At 53.3% G+C, this 23,088-nt stretch overlaps 1 protein-coding gene across 2 annotated transcripts in view; it reads right to left on the reverse strand.

Moving 5' to 3' along the window:
• Nucleotides 1-23,014, reverse strand: part of RXRA (retinoid X receptor alpha) — a 73,173-nt gene extending 50,159 nt beyond the window's left edge. For both annotated transcript variants that reach the window (XM_085520914.1, XM_085520915.1), the window contains exon 1: nucleotides 22,908-23,014. In XM_085520914.1, coding sequence (XP_085377040.1) covers nucleotides 22,908-22,935 — 28 coding nt within the window. In that variant the 5' untranslated portion in view covers nucleotides 22,936-23,014. The remainder of the gene's footprint in view (nucleotides 1-22,907) is intronic.
• Between the last annotated feature and the right edge of the window lie 74 nt (nucleotides 23,015-23,088).

Here is a 23,088-nt window from a genome sequence, read left to right on the forward strand (position 1 = left end):
CTCCTGCCTCACTGCTGGAGAAACTGAGGCACGGGGCCAAAGACCATGCACATACATGCCCACATACTGAGAGCTGTTTATCACCTCCCTTGTGCCTGCTGCTCCCACTGAGTAAACCCACTGTCTGTCAAGTGCAGGATGAGCAGCTCCCATTCATTGCTGTGCCTCGGCTGAGTGTCCATCGCACACTTCACACCCTAAGGAGAGACCCAAACATTCCAGACAGAGCAGGGATTTGGCTTTGGATTGTGCCAAAGGGAGGGAGAAAAGCCAAAGGGGGTCTTGGCTGGAAAGTATTGAGAAGAGGAAAACACAGCAGGGGTGGCACGTGGGTTGGGAAGGGAAGGAACCAGCATCCAGCACAGCCAGCCCCAGCCTAGGTCCCCCCCCAACCTCTGCCTCCCAACCTCATACAGGCATTAACCCTCTGCACTCTGACCCCAGAGCCAAATACAGCCCCAAGGGAGAAGCACACGGCCAGGCACAGCCCAGCCCTCCCTCCATCACTGCCCTCCGGAGAGGAGATGGAGTGAGCGGGGGGCTCCAGCAGAGCTGCTGTCACTTGTGATTTGTGGCATTAATATTTGGGGGCAGGGGAGGAGAGAAAGGGTGACAAAGGCTGGGGACAGCCATCCCTGGGAAGTCAACGAGCGGGTTATAGCTGAAGGCAAAGCAATAATGCTGACGGATCTGAGGAGCTGCCGCTGCAGGAAGAGGAGGAGGAGAACGCAGATGATGAAGGGTGACAAACAGCATAAATACACCCTGGTTTTGCACGGCAGCTTCATGTCAGACATCCACATGGGTGCCACGGGGGTCTTAATGGAGGTGTTACAGCAACACCCACCTCCAACCCAGGGCCTTAACACCAGAATAGCTCCATTATCATCACCCGGAGCCTTTGAGCTGCTTATGGGATGGAAATCACCCACAGGTGCCCTAAGATCACTCCATGGCACTGCTACTGCCATCTCAAAGTGCCCCAAATTGCCACCTCCATCCCCAACCCGGCACTTCTCACACCTCCCAGCAGCACAAGCCATGTGCCCCTGGCACTGGGCCACCTCCAGCCCCCGGCATACGCAGACAAGAATATTTTTTCTGGGAAAAGGGCAATTTAATTATCCCATCTTCTGTTTCGTGACAACACAGGAACACGCTGCTCAGCCACAGAAAGCACCACGCAGACAAATAGCATCACTGACAGCAACACCAGCACCAGCGCTGCTGGGAGATGGATCCCAGCAGAGACTGCATGAGGTGCTGGGGAGAACAGGGTTAAAGCAAACCCCAAAGTTAAAACCAACCCCTTGTGTGCAAAGCAGCCACCTCTAGACACACCAAAACACTACAGATACAAACAGCATCACGATGGCATCCAGACTGGGAGGAAACTCAAGGGATGGGGAAGCAGGAGGAAACATCTCTCACCTCCATAAACCAAAGCAGTGCGCCTCGAGGCCTCCCCATACATCACTGCCACGGTGCCATGTGCTGTGTTTGTTGTGACAGCAGCTTCGTTAGCGCCCAGCCACCCTCCCTGAGGACTTGACAGAGACATCCTAATTAGTACGTTAATGAAACTCGTGTGCTGGGAAGGAGCAGGTGTGGGGCTGGGTGATGGAGTATTGCTGCAGGCAGCCGCACCGATGGACACAGTCTTGGCTGCCCCCAAAAGGAGGCAGTTTTAGGGGCAAAAAGTGCATTTTGTAGGGGCTGTGGCTTTTTGCAGAGCTTTGGATGTGCACAGACAGGCAGATGCCAGAGGGATGGATGTCCCTCCTGCAATCCCTGAGTGCCAAAAGCTGCAGGACAGTAACAACAAGTGAGAGAAGAAGGGGACTTTCCAGCCTGGAAAGTTTTTCCCATTGCCAAAGTGCAGAGAAGGGGAATGGATTTCTCCCTGCTCAGCTGAGCCATCCATACACAGCAGCAGAGCTCATGGCTGCATCCTGGGACTGGGAAGTTCCCATGTCTTAGTGCAAACCCAACAACACCCCGAGCAATGGACATGGGAAAACCAAACTAAAATAAAAACTTTCCCTTTTTCAAGTGCATCTCTGGTGCACAGAGCTACCCCACAGCAAACGTCTGACACCATGCTGATGACAAAAGGCATTCCTCCCCATGGGGAAATCTGTTCCCTCGTGTTGCTTTGGGGCACGGCCAGGCCTCTGTTTTTTCCCCTTGCAATCAGCACAGCCATAGCTGGCACTTAGAGCACTGCACAGAGCTGCCTGGCACACCATGGGTTAAGCTTCAGGTGCTCAGGGATGGGCACTGCAGGGCAGGCCCACCAGCTCAGTGCTGTGCACCACTCACGTTAACCTGTTCTGATAGCTGTAGCCATAGGGTGAGCCCTCACCATGTCAGCAATGGCATAGAGAGCTGCAGGGCAGTGGGGTGACACTACTCTGGACCATCTCCCTAAGCACAAGGAGCCAACACCTGAGCTGCCAGCAGCTGCAGGGGCTGAGGATGCACAGGGCAGCACTCCATCCATTCACTGCACCTCTGTGCCATCCCAGCAAGTCCAGATGCAAGTGAGGCCACCTCATGGCTATCCAGCCCCAAAAACACAGCTCCCTGCTGCATCCCCTGCCCCTCTGCAATTAATTATCCCACAGTCCGAGCATGCACAGCCCCAGCTCCAACTGCAGCCTGCACTGCAAGGCACGCTATGGGCAAGGAGGAATGCACCGCTCGAACCCGTCCGTCTGTCTGTCTGCACACCCTCCCCAGCCAGGCACGTCCCCATGAGGCGTCTGAAGTGGAGATGAGCAACGAGAGCCCAGACTTCAAGGATGTCTGTGTGAGAGGTCGGCTGGGACGTTTTACTTAATGCAGCCTATTGTCAACACGCAAAAAAAATATGTGTATCTGATGTGCTGGGGACATTTATTCCTGACCCTATCTCAAGAGCAGCAAAAATGCAGATGACTCAGCTCCCAGATTATTTGCAGGAGGATGTAAGCACATCTCTGGCTCTTCCTGGGCAAAAGCTCAGAGCCGCCTTCACTTTTCTCTCCACCATATTAAACTGTCAAAGGATATGCAATGTTTGGTTTCTTAACTAGGAATATATTCTTCCCCATCCCAGCCTTGCAATGAGGAGCTGTTATGGGGGACCCAGGGAGCCCCCCCAAACACCTCTCTTACTTATAGTGAGGAACCACTCAGCACAGCACTGCTGCCCCATCCCCAAACACTTCCTCCCATCACCCACAAGATGGTTTCCAGGCTTCCCTTCTCTTCCCTATGGCAACACAAACTCAGCCAGGAAACCTCAACCCATTCAAGCAGCTGTGGTCACACCACAGGGGCTGCCATCAGCCCACGGCCACCCGACACCAGCATGGAGACATCCTTGTGCCATCCTCAAAGCATCTGGGGAAAGGATGGAGCCACAAGCGGGTGCTCAAGAGGGAAACCAAACAAGAGCCAGGCAAGGGAGCATCCTTCCATCTACCCAAACAGCACTGAACAAACCCTTCAATGGCAGAGCACAGCACCTTGCCACTTACTGGGTGTCAGCAACTCATGCAACCCATTCCCTGCTGCCTCAACACACTGATGGTGTTTCCCCTCTGCAGAAGGCTGAAGCCTCGGATTTCCCTTTACAGCAGCCAACGTGTTACTCTGCGGTCACATCCATCCCCTCCTCCCCTTTCCCAGCATCTCCAGGAAGGCCAGAATCGTGAAGCCAACCGTGCGCCATTCAGCCCTCATTTTTGATTGTTAAAAATTCATTAATGAGAGCAGATTGGTATTATATCGCTGCCTTAATTAAAGAGGGCTACGGAACAGCATTTTAAATAGCAATGTCATTTTCTAATTGACACAGCGACATTATCAAGAAAAATACTTAAACAGAACTTGAAACCGAGCCGCTTGCTTCTGATGGCAGGGCTCGTTTGGGCTTCAATTATTTAATCTGCTCATGAAACATTTACAGGTGAGGAAAGGGATAACGTTTCTCAGGGTGTATGGTTCCCCCCCAGCACATTCCTCCTGAGCTGTAGGCTCCCAGTGAGCACAGGAGCAGGGCAGCTGCACTGAACCAACCCCACAGAGGGATGCTGGGCCTGGGTGCACCCCACAGCAGCCCCTTCTCACCCCATAGAGCAATGCCCCACACTTCACTTTTATCACCATGTTGCTTCTTCAGCCCCTCCTAAGCCAGACCCTCTCACACCATCGCCCTGCACTGATCTGCTTAAATCACTGCTCTGCATTGATACTAAGCAGGCACAGCACCTTCCAGCTGCCTGCATGTGCAAAACGTGCTAAATGAGAGCTTGCTTTAAAGCCACCTCTTCACCACCAAGGGTATAAACTTGATGCCACAGGGCTCAGTAGCTACATGCTGGGATATGGCATTTGTAATGCTACAACACGATGGAAAAGTCCAGCAGTAAAAGCAAGGCAGCACAATCCTATGTTGGAGCAAATAAGAACAAACCCCAGTAGAGCAACCACAGACACAAAAACAGAAGAACAAATTTTGCTTACCTTTGTAAGGCCTCAGGTAGGCAGGGATCTCCAGGAAGATACCTTCACCTTCACTTCCAACCCTTAAATGAGGTCTGGGCAGGGGTGGATCCTGGCTCCAGCCCTTCTGGTCACTCAGTGCATTGAATACACCTGAGCTCCCCTGGGTTGGCCCTGCCTTCCCACCAGGTGCTCAATCACTGCTTCAAGCCCTGACTTAGCACTGCTCCAGCCTACACTCAATCCCATGCATTTAACAGTACAGATATCTCCTGTTTTCCCTTCAGAAAACAATGCCAGCCCAGCACCGCTGCAGCAAACCTGGATGTGCTCCCTGCAAACCACGTGCTCAGTGCCAGAGATTTTCCACCGGTATTAGTGGAATTGAATGGCGTTAGTCCACGCCTGCATTTCACCAGCATAGATGGAGCCAGACAGAGTGAACTCATCTAACAGCCGTCCCTAAGCCAAGTCCATTGAAAGCAGTAGTGCTGCGCTTTGGCCACGGAGCTCAGTACAAGCACAAGGGCAGGGTGAGCCAGAGGACAGGTTGCTCCGAAGCCGCTTGCGAGCTTTTCAGTGACCTTTCAGAGCTCAGAAGCAGCTCGAGACCTGCACTCTGTTTCCCTGCTCACTCAACTTCCTACACGCTCCTCTTTCACAGCATCCCACAGGAAGCAGAGCTGGGATATCAAGGTGCCAGCAGGGGATGCCCGCTGTGCCATGGGGCAGTCACAGAGGTGAAAGTAATACCCCACTGCGGGGTGTCAGTCCGACCCCATCTCCATCCCATGTCCCCATCTCTGTCACCTCCCTACCAATACAGGGAGGGTGAGGCCTCCCAGCTGGCTGGCAGGAGATCTGGCCAGGCTGTTTAATCAGGGAGAGCGACTCGGCCGTAATTTCTTCTGATCAAGTATTACAGATGCTACGTTTGGAGCCATCTGGCAGCAGGCTGAGCTTCCTGCCCCTGCTTCTCGCGCCTGCGGGAGGACGGAGACTGCAGCAGAGAGGCAGGATGGTGGGGGTGGGTGCTCCAAGCATGGGCAGAAGGGCAGAAATCCCCTTCTCCCCTTCCTCCACAGTTACATTCTCCACCCTGCAGGCAACCAGCACTGCTGGGGATGGGATGAAGGAAAAGCATGTGAAGCAGCTCTGCGACCCAACAGCAGCTCGCTCCCATTTCCAAGAGCTGAAGCAGAACCATCGTTGCGTTCAGTGCATTAAAAATAACTGAAGGGAAAGGCTCTCCTTTCATTCCTTTCGACAGAACTGGGGCTGTGGTCACACCAAGCACCAGCCGGGAGCCATCCGGCACCATGCAAACCAAAGCAAAATGGGGACACAGGTAATTGGGGGACCATGGGGACCCCTCTTTCCTTGACCAGCTATCACCAAACAAGACGCCCAGGCAGAGGATGCTGTGGGAAATCAGCCCTGACCCACGTTTCTTTGTGAACCACAGAGAGTTAAAGGCTGGCTGAGGCCCCGAAGCATGAACTTTATGCATATGTAGCTCATGTAATACAATTATACATTAATATATAACTAACAGTCACGGTAATACAACATTACAGTAGGTAGATTATCCCATCTCCTGTAATTTATTACTGTTATTTGTAATCCATTAGTGTCCAGAGCTGAACTCAGGTCAGAGTGCAGCGTCCTGCCACACTCGGTGACAGTGGGACGTTGACATCCCTGTGCTGTGGGGCCACATCCCACCCTCTAACAAGACCCAACCCAATGGGGCTGCCTCCCCATGGCACCAGGACCCCCCTCACCCCATGGCTTTGGAGCTGTGACCCCCCCCCAGCACTGTACAGCCCCCATCCAGGACATCACATCATTATTACAGCGGAGGAATTCCAGTTGCCTTTGAGGGGAAGGAACAAAGCCCAACTGGTTTCGTACAGCCACCAATGAATCTCGATCGACACCACCTTCCATAGTGAGTCATCCAGCCAAAGTCAATTTACATTTTTATTAAATCACACAGGAAAATTAGAAGCGTTATTACTTCCCTCCGATTCAATACGTATTCTGTGTTCCCCCACCATTCAGGGTGTGGGAAAACATCCCAACCCTCCGTGTTTAACCATTTCTTCCCAACATTCCTGACCTCAAAGTATCCCTATATACACCCTAGAGATAGATTAGCATGAAGGCAATGGGAGAGAAACCACCATTCCCCAAAGCTGGAGCATCACCATCATCCCCATCCTTGGCACATCGGTACCCATCCCCAACCCAACACCAATGGACGACATCCAGCCCTAAAACCAGACCACAGCACCACATCAGCCTCACCGCTACAACAGAAGCATCACAACTCAGCATCAATTGATTTGTGGGCTCCACATAACACACACAGATCTGTGCATCAGCAGGAAACGGACCTCCTGAGAAAGATAAAGCAAAATGGGCACGTGCCTGCAGACAAGGAGATATTACAGGGGTTCTCCATGTTTGCTGTGCACATCTCCACGCTTACAGGGGTTAAATAAGAGAAAGGGTCTCTTGGTTTACTGAGTCCTATTAAAAGAATAGCAAGAATTTGGAGTGGAAGGTAAACACGTGGCATTCTGCTTTGTCCCCATCCAGGCTCTCCTATGGATGCTGGCCATCACCCCACTGTGCACACCAAGCAGCCCTCCCATACCCCAGCTTCATCATGGTTGAACTTCCCATCCTGATTCAGCCCTTCCCACCAGCAAGCAACGCTTCAGGAAGCACATCACTGCTCAGCGAGGGAATCCCTTCCACACAGCCTGTATTTCCCAGGCTGCCTCCAAAGGACCTTTTGCAAACTCCCCCCATGCCCACAGCCTTTCTGAAGTCCCGTTTTTCCACTCCACATTCCTCCCCCCCCCCCTCCCCGCCTTCCTCGTTTTCCTTCTCCGACTGCTGACCCAGATTTCATAATGAATGAATCCATGCAGCGCTCTTCAGACTTTAATTATTTTTTCACTTTTTCTCATCATACATTATGCATCAATAAGGAGAAGGGGGGGGCAGGGAGGGGAGGAGGCAAAGAAAAAACCCCATACAGCACAATTAATTTAAGCTCGAATGGTTAACTCCTGCCTATCGCTAATAGCAAAAGTGCCTGCAAATTGCAGTTCTTATTTTAGACCCCGTGTTAATGGCAGGGATGAAAACAGTTTTTAAGAGGCTGAAAACAACCAATGCATTTCTTCATACAAGCTGGGATCTTTATGGGGAGAATTCACCACGCACCCAACCCTTCTTCCCCAGCACCACCCCATACCTTCATCCCATATCCCATCCCTACCCTGGGAAATCCCAGCACCCCAACACACACACATACACACCAGGCTGTCCTCCCAGCCCCCCCACCTGCACAAGTCCCAGCAAAAGAAAACAAATAGACACTAAGAAGGGCCCCAATCACATCCCTCCGCCGTGTACTGAAAACACCTCTGACCCAAATTCCGGCTGCAGGATGGAATTCTCCCTCTGCAAGCTCAGCACTGGGATGACAGCAATGTGTATGTGTGTGTGTGCATGAAGGGTAAGATCCCCCCGCAGCCCCCACACCTAACAGTGCTCGGGTGCTTCTGATGGATGCAAAGTGGTTCTGATTTCATGCCATGATATGACAGCAGCCCACCTCTCCCTCCCCTCCCAGGTGCACGTCGAAGCTATGAGGAGCACACAGTAAAGCATCTCCCAGCACAGCCTTTAGATGAGCTGCTGGTTACACACCCATGGAAACTGAGGATGGGGGAAGCATGGGACAAGCTTTTAACCCCAAGCAAATGGAACTGTACAGATTTCAGCCCTGCAAAAACACCCAGAGAGCGACGCTCTGCTGGGACACATGCCTTGCATTTTTGCTGCCTGTCGGTTTGCAAAGCTGCTCTCAGCACCCTCCAGCTTTGCTATGAGGAGAATGGCCGGAATTATTCCGCTTTGGTCACTGGGTTGCAGCTCAGGAGCCAGGTGAGGGTATGGACACACAGTCCTGCGGCTCAGCAGAACCTCAGCTGCAATATCCTCTGCATTTGTCAACACCTTTGCAAGGAGTTTCCTGGGGAGCGAGGAGAAAGGAGATTACAAAGCGCTGACAAGCCTGCAGGATGCTGTCAAGACACCCTGCTCGCTCTCAGCATCGTCCCAGCAGAGCAAGGACCCTGGTGATGCTACCCAGGATGAGGTGCACAAGGCTGCATCACCTGCACCCACCGGGCTCCTCCTGGCAGTGGGAGCCAACAGCCCTCTGGGAAAGCTGTTTTTGGAGACTGCTGAATTTTTCTTGGCACCACTCGATATGCTTTGCATTGGCTTGAAAATCCAAAGCATTTTAATATAGCTGGAATATTTGCTCACAGGAGGACTTCACCCACCACCAAACGCTTCCTAACCTCTGCAGAGACCCCAACCCCTCCAAGCTGGGGATGGGGACATAGAAACAGAGCACAAAGCCATGCTGCCCAATGCTCCCAGCACCACAGTGGGATCAGCTCCCCCACCCACCAGCAGCCCACTGTCCCCCTATTGACTTTGGCTGCATCCCTTCCTTGGGGCATCCCTCCCTTGGCCTAGGGGAAAAGCCCTTCCCCCCCCTCCCCCTTTCATCTATTTTAAGCTCTGAGGTCTAAAATTAGCTCTGTTTGCACAATGGGGCCTCAGAGATTGACTCCTTTCCTAACCCTAAGCCGCCATTTGCAACCTTTCTGCAAACTTCTCTGGCCATTCGAATGAAGTAAATAAATAAACAAACTGGAAACCACCTGAGGGCCGAACTGTTCCCTTTAAAAATAAATGTACCCACACGACCACTGCTACCACCCACGGCAACGTGGCATTCTGCTGACATGGCTCAGAGCTCCATCACAACCCAGGCCACCATCACCAGCACTGGAAACCTCCATAGGGGAACAGAGAGATGCTCAGGCTGCAAAGCTGCACGTGCAATTTGCAACCTCCACGCTCAGCCTAACCCGTGGGGTAATTGGACGGACCTTGCTTAGAGCAAAACAATTAGTTAAGATTTGTTAAGTGCCCTGGAGTTAATTAATTGCCATTGACTCATTAGCTAGACTTCAGCCTCTGTGTGCAGCTGGAAGCCATCCCTACACACACACAGCTCCCTGCCCACCTCCCCTCCTAGAGCCTGTATCCCCTCTCCATCCCCAGGGTGGCAGGAGCAGCACAGCTCCCACCCCAAACCATAGCAGTGATGCTCCTGGATGGATGCGAGCAGCACAAGTGTGGGCCAACCCACCCTCCATCCCTCTGCAGAAAGCATTATTTCACCCCAAATTGATCCCCATGGCCAGACCCTCATTGCTTAGCAAACCACCACGCTGCTGGGGCATCTTCCCAATGTCAGAGCCATGTGTGTCCCCACACTGAGCACCCCAGGGGGCTGACGGCAGCCCAGCACACAGAGCTGGCCAACAGCAACAAACTCGTGTGCGAAAAAACTCAGCGAGGAAGCAATATTCAGCTTGACTCTTCCCAAGCTCCTTATTGTAAACAGCGCCGCGGATGGGTTTGTTTTATTTGTTTTCATTAGAAAAAACACAGCCCGGATGGTCCTGCTGCTTCAGGCAGGCGCTGTGCTAATGGGGGGGGAGTGAGCTAATAGCATTACAGAGCATGGCAACCCTATGGAAATACAGCCTGCAGAGCTCACAGCAGCCAAAGTGCAGCCCCAGAGGCTGGCTGGCACTCAGGTGCCCTGCAGCAGCTGGGATGCAAGCAAGCAACTGGGGATGGGTACATCTCAAATACTGGTTCCCAGGGAAGCTGTAGCCAACACAGGGTGAGGGTTAGGGAGAACCTTCCCATCCTCATCTCCCACCCTGGGCTGGTGGCAGTATTCAGCCCTGCCTCCATCTCAAACAACACAAAGGCAAGCACAGCCCAAAGCCAAGCCGAGCTTCAGACACCGCCGAGTTAAAAATACATATTTTTCAGACAAAAGTTCAGTCCCCGAATAGGAAGAGAATCCAGGAAAAATGCAGCAGGCCCGGCTGGTGGCCGGTTTCCAGCACCTCCCTTCGGAGGAATCCGCCGAGGAGTCTCTGCTAATCCACCCAGGACACACCAGCATTTCTTCCTTGTGCAGTGGGGTTGGGTTTGGGGTTTGTTTTTTTTTTTCCATCTGCTCAGCAGATTTGACATTTGCTGGGGGACCGAGCAGGGGCTGTTGTGTCCTTGTCACAAAGCCAGGGGATGCAGGTAGGGAAAAGCAGGGACAGTGAGCACTCTACAAACCACCAGCAGCAATTCCTTGCCTCAGTTTCCCCTCCCAAAGCAGGAGCCCATCCTTCAGAGCAGTGCTTGGAACAGCCCTGGTCATGTCCCAAAAGAGAGGAAAAGAAGCAGCAGTGGGAGCCAGTAATAAATATAATGATGTTAATACTGCAAGAAGATGGAGCAAACCTGTTCCAAGCACTGTCCTGCAGCTAGATCCTTTATGGATGGTAACGGGAAGGGACACCGTTGGCATTACCTCCTGTATAGGTTTGCTCTCCCCAAAGAGACAGTGCAGCCCAGATTGGGGCACACAGACAGGCACAGTCCCAGCCTGGTCACACACAGCCCTATGCCCCCCCCAGGAGCTGCTGCTGGGCCAGCACTGCCCTCCCTCCCAGTGATATGCCCACGGAGGAATTTGCACTTCATTCTTTGACACCCGCTTTAATTATAGGTCTCGAGTTGGCTTCAAGTCTTTCACAAGAGCCTGAGCTAATTTCCTGATCCCTTTTCCACGGGAGGGTTTGTGAGTCACTCACTCCCTCTTGTATACAAACAAAGGCCGGGGGGGGGTAGAGTTGGGGGTGGGGGGGCTTTGCCAAAACCCCAAGTGCTGCTGGCTGCCCCAACCCAGCAGGGACATCAAACCTCAGTGCTGCTTTCCCCCTGCAAGGAGAGCAACAGACAGGCAGGACAGGGCAGGAGGTGACACCCCATACGTGCTAATGCAGAGTTCCTGAAAGGCTCATGGCACGCAGGGACACTCCATCCTCACCCACCAGTCAGTCAGTGCTTCCCATTCTCCAACAGCAGAACACTGACAGCCTCTCCCTAATCCTCAGTCAGAAACCACCTCCTTAACTACAGCACAGTATGGACTTCAGCTGTCTAAATGTCATCATCATTCAGTTCAAGGGGACGTGGGAAATTCTCAGCAGCCAGGTGAACCTCTCTGGTCTCTAAAAGCATCCCCCAAAGGCACCGTTGCTTGCACTGCACGGTGCAGCTCAGGGCACAGGGAAGGAACTCTGAGCTCACAGCCCTGAGCTGCCCTCGTGGAGTTTTTCACCCCAGTCATGAGACAGGGCGGATGCAACTCAGGATAAATCATCAACCACAGCGACAGGACAGAACCAGGAGGCTGTGCAGGGCTGATGGTGCCCGTAGCTCAAGGGGAACCCACTGGAATCAAGGCTCCCAGCCTTATGATGGAAGCATTCCAGGCCCAGTGTGGAAAAGCAACCAGTCCCTTGGATGCTCACTGCAAGGATGAGCATCTGTCATCACACAGCATCTCCCCGTTCCTCTTCCCCAACCCCAGAACCGAGGGTAGAAAGGGAAAGAAAACCTGTTCATGAGCTGCAATGACAGCACGGGGAGAGCAGTGGGGCACAGCCTCCTCCCAGCCAACCCTCATCCATCCCAAATAAGCATCCTGCAGAGGGATCAGCCCAAACGCCCGTATCCCCACGGGGTCCCTCCATCCCCAGGGCAGCTCTCAGTGGAGGGATGTTCCGCCTTTCTTCTCTTGCAGGATTAGACACACTTCTTTTCTCTCGTTGCTTTTCAAAGGAGAGCCTTTTTATCACCGCTGATCCCCGGGGGGAAAATCTTTTCCTCTCGCTCCTCCTCCTCCCTCCTTCTCTCACAAGGGGAGAAGTTTGCCTTCATCTCAATCTCTTTGCTGACAGGCACTAAAAGGACGGATGGACCAAGAACAGCCCTCCATGTCCCCCCCCAACCCCTCCCCGCTGTGGTTTCCCTGTCACCAAGCACACCCAGGGCCGGCCCAGGAGAACGCCCAGCAAAATCCCAGCTCTTCATTTCGAAAGCCCAAAAGCAATTGCGAAACCCACCAAACTCCACCGAGAACAGCAGCAACACACAGAGCTCCGAGCGGCCGCAGGTGCTCCATGCTCACCTACCTGCTCCTCCTCCCCCCCATCCCTGCTTCCTTTGGGCTGCAGTTCTATATTCCAGTGTTAGATGGATTTTTCTCTCCCCTCCCCCTCCCTGACTGCTGCGGAACAGATCAAACCAAAGAGAGGAAACCGACGCTTCAAGCTGGCAAAGCTTTAGACATGCACAGCTATTTTTATGGGCCGCTCGCATGCTATGAGTGTGCCTAAGAGTGGGGACTGCAGCACGATGGGCTCTGCAGGCATATAGGGCTGCCCATGGCCATATATACCCCAATATGAAACCCCATTGCACTCAGAGCTCTCCTTGCTGCCACACCAGCAGCAAAGCGCATGGATTCTGATTGCCAGCCCCACTTCAGCTTTTTTTTTCCCCTCTTTATTTTTAGGCATCCCCTTCAAACTATAGAGGAAATCATCCAAAAGAAGTTTCTTCACCCGGCCTGTCAGCTTGAGGAAGTGAAATTAAAGCAGGGGAAAAAAAAAATAACACCAACCTGAATCCTCCTAAATCACACATCCACGCACACCAAATTGGAGAGATCTGGGCACGCCTCCAAAGCCAAGTAAATGGATGATAAACAAAACAAACCCAGCTCTACCCAGCAATAAAGGCTTTCACGTTTGGAATGTCTCACCCTGGAATCGCTTCTATTGACGGCACAGCCAGGGGAAGCCATTGGGCTCCCATATGAAGCTGTGCCTCCCCATATCCACCCGGACCCGCAATGCCAGCCCAGTGCTGAGCTCTGAGCATCAGCATCCCTCCCGTGTTGGCCTCGTGCCCTTAGAGCTGAATGGGGCCTTTCTGCAGAGTATTGAGGCTGCAGGAAAAGCCTGCCCAGCCTCAACCAGAGTGGGGAGAAAGGGGCCTGGAAATGGCAGCAATGCCCTACAGCTTATGGGAGCTGAGCTCTATGCACCCTACAAGCCCATGGCCCTGTTGGAGGATCAAAAAGCAAAAGCAAAAAGAAAAGGCCAAAAAGATTAAGGGTGAGGATGCTGGAATGACCCCCCTCCATATAAAGGAGGCCTACAGGAGAGGGGAAAAAGCAGCAGCAGGTCTCCTTTTTAAGCTACAGATGCTGCTTCCCATTGATATGGATGCAGCAGAGCCATGCCCACCCCCTGCCTGCTGCACAGCCAAGGGCAGCTCCCAGCCCTGCAGCAGGGTGAGATGATGGGCCCAATAGAGAACAGCCCGGTGCTGCAGCTACAACCAGACTTTGGGGACCCAACCCACACTGCACAGCCAGGTTGAGAGCCAAGGGGCCGACAGCACAGCCAGCAGAAAGCAAGATGTGGGACTACATGAGGGACACAGCACATGCATCACCCCTTTGCCTGCACCCTGCCCTGTTGCTCTGTTTGCTTCCCAGCAGAGATTGCCACGAAACAGTTAAAGGTTTTCCAGCTGGGCTCGTTGGTTTAAAGTCCACCGGGCATTTTCCCATTGCGGACTTTAGCCCTGGTGCACAGCCACGATAACACAGCAGTGCCACGGGGCAGCTGCAGGATGGGTACTGCCAAGGTGGGCGTCCCCTGCAGAACACAGGACAGGAAACTGCAAACCAGGGCTCAGAGCAGAGTGGGGTTTGAAGGCAGGGTGAGGTCACACAGTGCTGCTGCAGAGCGATGGCAGTGCTGTGCTTATGGGGTGTCAGACCCCTATTAGAGCCCCATTGACAACACCGCTCCATTCTGCAGCCCCTCTGCCACCAAGGCTGCACATATCCTATTTTAAAAGCTGGGTGATGTAATCAACTGGTATTTATAATGCTGAAAACATCCCAAAGCTCCATCTCTTCCAGCTCCCAAGCACACTGTGTACTCTTAATAAAGTAATTGCAATGATGAATAGCTCCTTATAACATTCCTCTTCTGCAGCTACCGACAGGGCCAGGAGTTCCTCCTAACTCTCCTCCAAAGCACATGCAGGATTTCACCTTTTCACAGCAAAACATATACCAAAGGCCTGGAACACAGGAACTCCTGCTCCCCACCCCAACCATCCTATTGCCTTCACAATAAAGTCAACAAATCACTGCATGTCAGTCCCAGCCCTTAACTCCCTGCTGGGACCCTCAGCCCACCCAATGGGGTCAATGACAAACACTGACTCCACAGTCAAGGTGGGGGGGAGCACCTGCAGCCCCCAGCCCCACAGCTCAGGGCTCATTTTGGAGCAGGTTTGTGGGTTTAATCATTTGCACAGTCCTTGTGTGCTTGTCCTTTCCACATTGATAACTATGAGACAGGCCAACACTTTCTTTTTTTTTTGGTAGAGTCACTTTTACTTCATTCATTTGTACAGTCCCCAGCTTTCCATACAGCCTCTGCTCCCAGCCCCACACAGCAGAGCAGTAGGGATAAGAGCATCATCCATCCATTGGATTGAACTGGTGACAAAAGGAAACCTGGGGCCAATGGGTCCAAGCAGCAGATCTGGCAGGTGCATGGTTCAGTCCCACAGTGCCTGAGTCCAGGGGATGTGGGGAGTTATGTGGGTTACAATGCTGCTCCCCATGAGAAATCCCTGCCCTGCAACACCTCCTGCACACACCCAGAGGCCCCAAGGCTCTGCTGCAGAACCCAGACATGGTGTTGCCTCCGCTCCCATGGTGCAGCACCCGGCCGACCGGCCCTGGAGGAAAAGCAGCAGCCGTGAGCAAACCAAGCACCCGGGCTCAGCAACCCCACGGTGACCCACAGCCTCCTGTTCCCACAGGTTAAACCTGCCCTGCAGGTGGGGCCTGAAGAGCTCTGGATGGGAACTGCTGGTTTGCCCCAAGCAGAATGCACTGCCCTGGTTACCAAAACAGGGCCAGGTCCGATCCCAAAATCCCAATGAATTAAATCCTTGTCTCCCAACCCTATAAGCAGCAGAGAACCCTGCTGGCAGGGGGGCAATGTGGGGTGTAGCAGCCCTCCAGCAGCCCCTCAGTGTACATGGGATGCTCGGAGCCCGCTGGGAGCTGTTTAGATAAAGTCTTTGACATTTGCAAACAATGGGTATCAGCTGGCCTGGGGCCAGGCTATCTTGAGCAGGGATCACAGCTAAGCCTTCCTAAGTGCTTAAATGGGGGCCCGCAGGTATCCATCCATGCAGCATGAACTCTTCCCCCAACCACAGCCAACACTGCAGTGCTCTGAGTGTGCAGGACAGACAGACGGGCAGACACAAGCCTTTTCTTTGCCGGGACAAGGGATTTAGGGCTGCCCTGTGTAGGACAGCTTCCAGCCTGGGTAATTGCTTCACACCCCACTTGGACAGCAGCATCCATCACAGAGTCTCAGGACAGGCAACATTCATGATACAAAGCACAGCACTGCCCTGTGCATCACAGCATGCCCACAACTTGCTTAGGTGTGCAGAAAACTTCAGCTTCTGACAGGTTTACCCCAACAGGAAAGGAGCCTGGGTGGCCCATATAGGTACAGGAAACTCCTTTCTATCGCGCTCATCGCTCCGTTTCCTCTGGATTTCTTTAACCTTTCACTCAGGCTCTGATTTATGCCTTCACACTCATTTTTTTGCATGCGTGCAATTCCATTTCCCCTTCTCTCTCCACCAGCAAAAAAAAACACAGCAACACCTCAACGCCTGCCTGGAGCAATGTCTGCAGGGAAACCTGAGGACAGATGGCAGCGTGCACATATCCCTATGTCCCAAAGCAAGGACTGTGGGGATACAGCCCTATAGGACACCAAGAGGTATTTGCTACAAGGGGGGACAAACACAGCAGCCAGCCCCTAAAAGCAAAAGATGGATTTAAAGTCGGATGGAACAGCCATGCAACCAGGTGGGGACGCAGCCTTCATGCCACCTCCATGTCCCCTAAGTGGGGGGATTAGCAGCTTGTTTCCAACCTGGGAGGAATCCAGGCGCAGAACGTCAGACAATGTCAGGAAGCATCTCAGCTTCCCTGAGCTGACAGAGGGGAACGTGCCTTTGCTGAGGTTAAAGGCTCCAGGCGGCATCTGAGCACCAAGAGAGACGGTGTAAGGGAGATAGAGCAGAGCAAGGGATGGGGCAGGAGCACAGTGCCACGCTTCAGGCTGGGAAACAGGAGAGCTGCAGGGTGAGCCAGGAGTGCTGCTCGGCATCACTGCTACTGCAGCAGGCAGGTCTCCTACACAGCCACCCGCTCACAGCATCCCTGAGCCCTGCTCTGCACAGCGGGGAAATGAAGTTGCAAAGGTTATCGCTTGGGTGCTTGGCCGAGCAGAAAAACCCGCTCGGGAAACAAGCAGAGAAAGCAGAGGGGGTTGGGGAGCAGTGGAAGGGAAGGGGGTGGCCCCATAACCAAAGAGAAGGCAGAGGGCTCAGCCAAGCTGCTGTGCTCCCACTCCAAAAGAGACCCTGGGAAAACAAATGCTGAGGCTGTTCTGAAAGTTTATCTGTTCTCACGAGAGCGAGCGTGCCTGACTCCACCATAGAGATGTCATTATTTTCATGCATCTGCCTTACCCAATTTTATTTAGTTGCTTTCTGCACCATTTCATGCTCATTCTGCTGCTGAGCTAGACAATTGCTTTATAACTCTAGGGTGCAATTTCACTGTCTGCGAGCCACACGCACGCACGGAGCTGCACCTCCCTCCCCCCCTACATTTGGGGATTGCATTGAAATGCTTTAATTACCCCCAAAAATAAATATATATATATAAAATGAGAGTGAAATAGTACATTACAGCACGGTGTTATATGGGGGGGACCACAGCCGGACACAACAGCAGCTCCCCGTTAGAAAGGAGGATGACAAACCAGAGGGTGATTTTCTCTCTCATGCTCAGTGAATGTGCAGAGACGGAGCTGGGGGCCGGAGGGCAGAGAGCTGTGAATCACGCTGGGTTTTACGATCCATTGAGAGCCACACACTTGAGCAAGTGCAGGTCGGGAGGAGGGCTGGATCTGCAGGTGTTGCACTCCAGCTCCAACCCCACTAAGGCACACGAGGAGCTCTGAACTCAGCCAAGCAATGTGGAGCTGTGCACATCCCCACCAGCAAACACCTCCGGCACAACCTCTGCTGATACGCCGCTATCTGCCGCCAGCTGCAGCATTAGGGGCCACCGCTCCTCTGTGCACAGCCTCCAGCTCCCGATAAAGCCAATCCTCTTCCAAAAACAAGGCACCAAAATGAGGAGCTGGGGGGTATCCATGCATGGAACGACCAAGGTGGACACAGGGGCTGTTCCTTCTGCAAGCAGCACAGCCTCTCCGTGCCAGCCCTTCCGCTCTTGCTTCACCGCCAGCATTGCTTCACTGCGCTCTGCAATGGGGACGTGGGAGCCGGCGCTGCCCACGAGACGAAATCGCAGCCCACAGAGTTCACAGCAAAAAAGAAACCCACACACACACACACACATATATAAACACACACACAAAACTTTCCGGCGGCGCTCACCCATCGGCCAAAAATGGAAAAACAAGAATGAGAAAGAGCTGCCTTCACACCAGCAGCTGGAAGCAGGAACGCACCCAGCCCAGCCCCATTGCAAAGGATCTGCCATAGAGCTGCCCCTCACCTCTCCCCCCTTCTCCCCCCCTCCTTTTCTCTTTTAAGTCAGTGTGATGTGAAGGAAGCCAAGACTGCACGAAAGAGGAGAGCACCAGAAGTAACGAGCAGGCTGGAATGCCATTACTGTTTTATTGGTTGCAAATACCAGGGCTGCACCTTTTATCTCCTGGCTCCGCTGCCATCTCGCACCCCGTGCATTATGAGGAAGGGTCACAGATCAGACCAAACCCAAACTTGAGGTTCAAACCATACAGAAAGTTGGGTGCAATGGTCCCAGTGCCAGCCATTGGGAGACCCTGCAGCCCCACAGGGCAATGAGGCCACCAAAGCTGCTTTCCCATCACAACCAATGCAACAGTGGAAAGCAAGAGACTGACCCCAAAAGCACTCTGGGGGACCAAGCTCTGTCACCTCACATTGGGACCCAAGGGAGAGCAGGAGGAGGGGATGCAATCCTTACCCCCAACAGAACCAAGACTTCGGGTGTTGCTTCTTTCCCCACTCAAGTGCAAGCTTCTCCCCACTCCCAGCCCTGAAAGCCTCATGCATTAGCCACCTGAACCTCCAAGCAACCACGAGCCCAAAGTATACAAGCACAGCCCGATGGCATCACCACCACAAGGCCAAAGCCCCCAAAACCCCCAATAAATCCCACCTGCCTCCATGTCCCACTCAGTCCCATCCCAGCACCCAACCCCACACCCTGGGCTTTGGGCCGCGCAGCCCCAGTTGCAGCCTGAAAAACCCAACCAAACTAAAGTCTTGTGCTTAGAGTGGTCTGTTTGAACAGGATTAGTTTTTAACTCCACGTTAAACAACATTTCCAAGGTGGGGAGGAGGGGGGGGGGGAGGTGGAAGCAGCATTTGGGCTTCATGTGAACTGTCTGTATGGGAACTGCTCCCTGCTCATCACAGACAACAACATCTATTTCCAAACGCTCTATTTCCAGCTGTTTCATCTTTTCCTTCACTTTTTCTAAGTCCAAAAGAAAAATAAGGCCACTTCGCAGAGCCGGTCCCTATTTAACAAGAGGGCATTTTCAGTCTGAATATCACAGATCCTTCTGCACAGCTTCTGAAACCCTTATTTGCAATATGATTTCGTCTGCTCCGCGCTGCCTTGATGTTCCAGCAGCCTTTGGAGAGACGCAGCCACTGCTCCTCCCTGCAGGCACAGCTTTGCTTTGAGAAGGAGGAGATGGGGGGGGGGGGGGGGAATAAAAGCTGAGCAAAGAAGGAAACGTCAGAAAGCTGCTCTTCGTGCACGTGTCAAACGTTCAAAGTTATTCCGGAGTCTCCGTGTAATAAAATACAGCAACTCCTGACAAAATCAATTAGAATAAAAACCACCCGTGCTGCCTCCCCTATTGCTTTGTAGCTGGGCTGAATTGAGAGCCCGCCTGGATCTGGGAGGGAGTAAACAAGGAACTGCCAGCATTGACCCCACACACACCCCAAGCATCCCTTGGCACCACGGGGATGACCCACAAATGGAGGAGGATGTAGTGGGGATGGGATCCATGCAGCAGGATTGATGAGAGCCCCATGAGGTGATGGAGGTCCTGGGGAAGAGCCCAGCAGCCCCACAGTGCTATGAGGTGTCCCCACTGTGCATTCCTAACCCCTTGCCAACAGTATGAGAGATGTATCATAAAGGCTCCAGGGAGATGCATGACAGGGGGTCTGGGATATTCATCACACAGGGCCTCAGATTATTCACAGCAAGAGCGATGCAGTGATTCCAAGTTCAAGAGCCTGAAGGGAATCCCCGCTCACACAACCCGATGCATTGGCACACACTGGGACAGCACAGAACCACAGGCAGCCCCCACCTCACCCCACAGACACCTCCACCCCCTGGTTGGTTTTTAACCATCCCACAACCAAACCCAACACCCACCACTCAGCACATGGAGATCCATCCCTACACCCAGGGATATCAACAAAAAAGCTTGTTTTAAACCCATTTCTCCATCAATATTCACTTTCACCCTCCAGATGTGGGTGGGATGAAGGCAGGGCGTACTTGGATTGCCCCCTCGGATTTTTTTCCTTCCTTTAACAGGAGCAAAAAGCCAAACATAATATTTGTGATGAATAACTAAAATTCTGCGGCTTTCTCCACTGCTCTCCTCTATATAAATAAAATGCCCCAAACACGAGGAGCACAGATGCTCTCTCCAACCCAGCAGGACAACACAGAGTAACTTCAAGGACCCTCTGAGGGTTTATTTGACCATCTCAGCTAAGATTCTGATAAAGATAACAATTCCTTCCCGGCTTCTTTCACATGTGTCAGTCAGGAGAGGTCGAGCCCTGAGCTCGGACAGCTCTTGAGTGCATCTGTTCTTCATCTCCTGATCCCATAGGGACCCCAGCACCACTCAGCATCCCCCAGCCATGGGCATGGTGCTGCTCACCCAGGCACTGACACACTGTGTGCATCCATCCTATTTTTCATTGCCCTCCCTATAGGTTTTCCCAGCAGCTAAAAGGAACAGAATGGGGGATTGCACACAGGTGTGGGTTCCCACTGACCCAGCTTTGCACCAGCATCCTCATCCCAGCACCAAGGGGTTCTCAGGACCTTCTGCCTCAACAGGAGCAAAGAGGAAGCAATGGAAGGACTGCAACGACCACAGCAAGACATGCTTTTACTCAAGAGATTTGGGAAAAGGTGGCTGCCCAAAACACCAAGCTCTGCTGCTTTCACACCCATCACCGACCCAACCTGGCTGCAGCTATAGAGCAGTGAGCACTGGGGGCTGCAGAGATGCCTGGGGATGGGGAGTCCTGGCAGGAGCCTCTGCCACCAGCTGCCAAGGTGAGCAGCAAAACGAGATCCTACTATTAAAAGTGCCTGGTGCTGGCCACGTTTCCACCCATGACATCAGCGGGGTTATCTGAGTCTAACCAAGGGCAGGGCTTGGCCACGAGCCCCCATGCTGTTATCCTTTTTAGGCTAAACTGAATTGAGATTTTGATGCAGACAAGCAGTACCAGATCCCACTTTTGGCCCCCGCTGCTCCAGGAAGGCACCAACCATCTGAGCTCGGCTACTTTTTACCCAGCTCCCAGCCATTGCCCTGTCAGAGCACCCCAGTGCCATGCAAACAGGAGTGGGCTCCTCTCCATCCCCTGCTCAGGGCTCAGCAAGGGCTCCACGTGCTCCTTGCCCTCTCCAGCTGCCCGCAGGCTCTGGGGCTCTGCCCATCCCCAAGCTCAGAGTGAGACCCAACTCTCCCCTTTCAATCTCAGCCCTTAGAGGCACAGCTGAGGTTTTCAGCAACGCGTGACCAAAGGCCAATGGATAAAGTTGAAGAGTCCCCTCCTGAAGCAAACCCCAACCACGCACTTCCATCAAATGCAAGCCACATTCTCCCATAACTTTGCATTTCTTGGTTACAGTCCCCCCTTCCCCAACACACACACACAGTGTTTAGACCTGAGCAGCCCAACCCGTTGTTTTTTACTCACTCCAGCATGCAAACTGTCTGCCAGACAGCAGCAAGGTGACACACACTGCCCCCCCCCCCCCCCCCCCCCTTTCAACATGACTAACAGCACAGCATGCTACCAGCATCCACAGTAAGCTGGGCTCCCCAGGAAAACCTAGGCACATCAGTAGGGCCTAATCCAGCCCACCCCACTAAGGGTCCCTCACCCACAACAGCACCAAAGGAAACATCACAACTTTGGGCAGCCAGCCTCACTATTAAACCAACAGTGTGGGCATAGATGGGTGTTGTCTGGGGGGGGTACATGCCCCTGCATCCATCTGCTGACCCTATAACAGGGCTGGGATTCTTAATTTGGGATGGGGGGGTGGGGGGGGATGGACTTTGCAGGGAGATGCTTTCAGCCCCAGCACCAACTTCGGAGCAGGCAGAGCAGCAGCACTCTGCCATCAGCACAGAGCACTGCACAACCGTGATTCCGGGGGGGGCATTAAAAACAAAACCCAAACAACACCTTCCCCCACCCCTCACCCCCAAAACCTCTCCGTTTCCAAAGCCCCAGCACTGATTTAAAGCCCCAGCATTGATTTAAAGCCCCGCCGGCCGCGCTGTGCGGTGGCAGCGCTGCGGGCTCGGCCCCAATTCCTCCTCCCAGGGCTCGGCGCCAGGCGACTTCGCTAAAAGTTTGTTCTTCCCCCTCCCCGAGCCCTGAGCTCTGCAATATCGCTTCTGCTGAACGCCAGACGCAGGGAGGCATTCGCCCTTAACAAGCCAAGACTTGACTTCCAGCACCGAAACGATGGCAAACTCCAGCTGGAAAGAGGGTTGAAAATGGAACTAAAGAGAGGAGGAAAAGAAAAGGGGGGGAATATAATAAAGAGAGAAACGGAGAGAGGAGAGCAACAGCCGAAGCTCCCCCCGCTCCCTCCCTCCCTCCCTTCGGCCCCCAGCACCAAAACCGGGCAACGAGGGGGCTCTACCGTTTGAAAATACCGCTTGCGCCGCCGCGCAACACAATAAAAATAACAATAATACAAAATCCAACCCGAGAGCGCAGAAAGGCACAAAGTCGACAGCCGGATGGGGGGAGGGTTGGGGGGTTTAGTGGGTAAACGGCCCCCAGAGCTTCCCGAGAAGGGGCGAAGCGCATCCCGGCTCCGGGCTGGGGGAGGCGGCAGCTCCGGAGGCTGTTTGCGCTCTTTTCTATTTTCTCTATTCCCTCCCCCCCTTCTCCTCCTCCTCCTCCGCTGTAGGAACCAAACAGCCGCTCGAAACCCAACTCACCCAGTGGCAGGAAGTGTTTGGTGTCCATCGCTGGTGCTTAACTCATGCCAAGGGGCTCGGTGGAGAGCGGCGGCGGCGGCGGCGAAAAACACACACACACACACGGCGAGCACAGGGGGAGGAGGAGAGAGAAATCAAAGCGAAAGGGGAGAGGGAGGGGGAAGGGAGGGAGGGGAGGAAA

The sequence above is a fragment of the Coturnix japonica genome, chromosome 21 (assembly GCF_054131305.1).
Source record: "Coturnix japonica strain WE chromosome 21, WE-NBRP24, whole genome shotgun sequence".
Classification (NCBI taxonomy): Eukaryota; Metazoa; Chordata; class Aves; order Galliformes; family Phasianidae; genus Coturnix; species Coturnix japonica.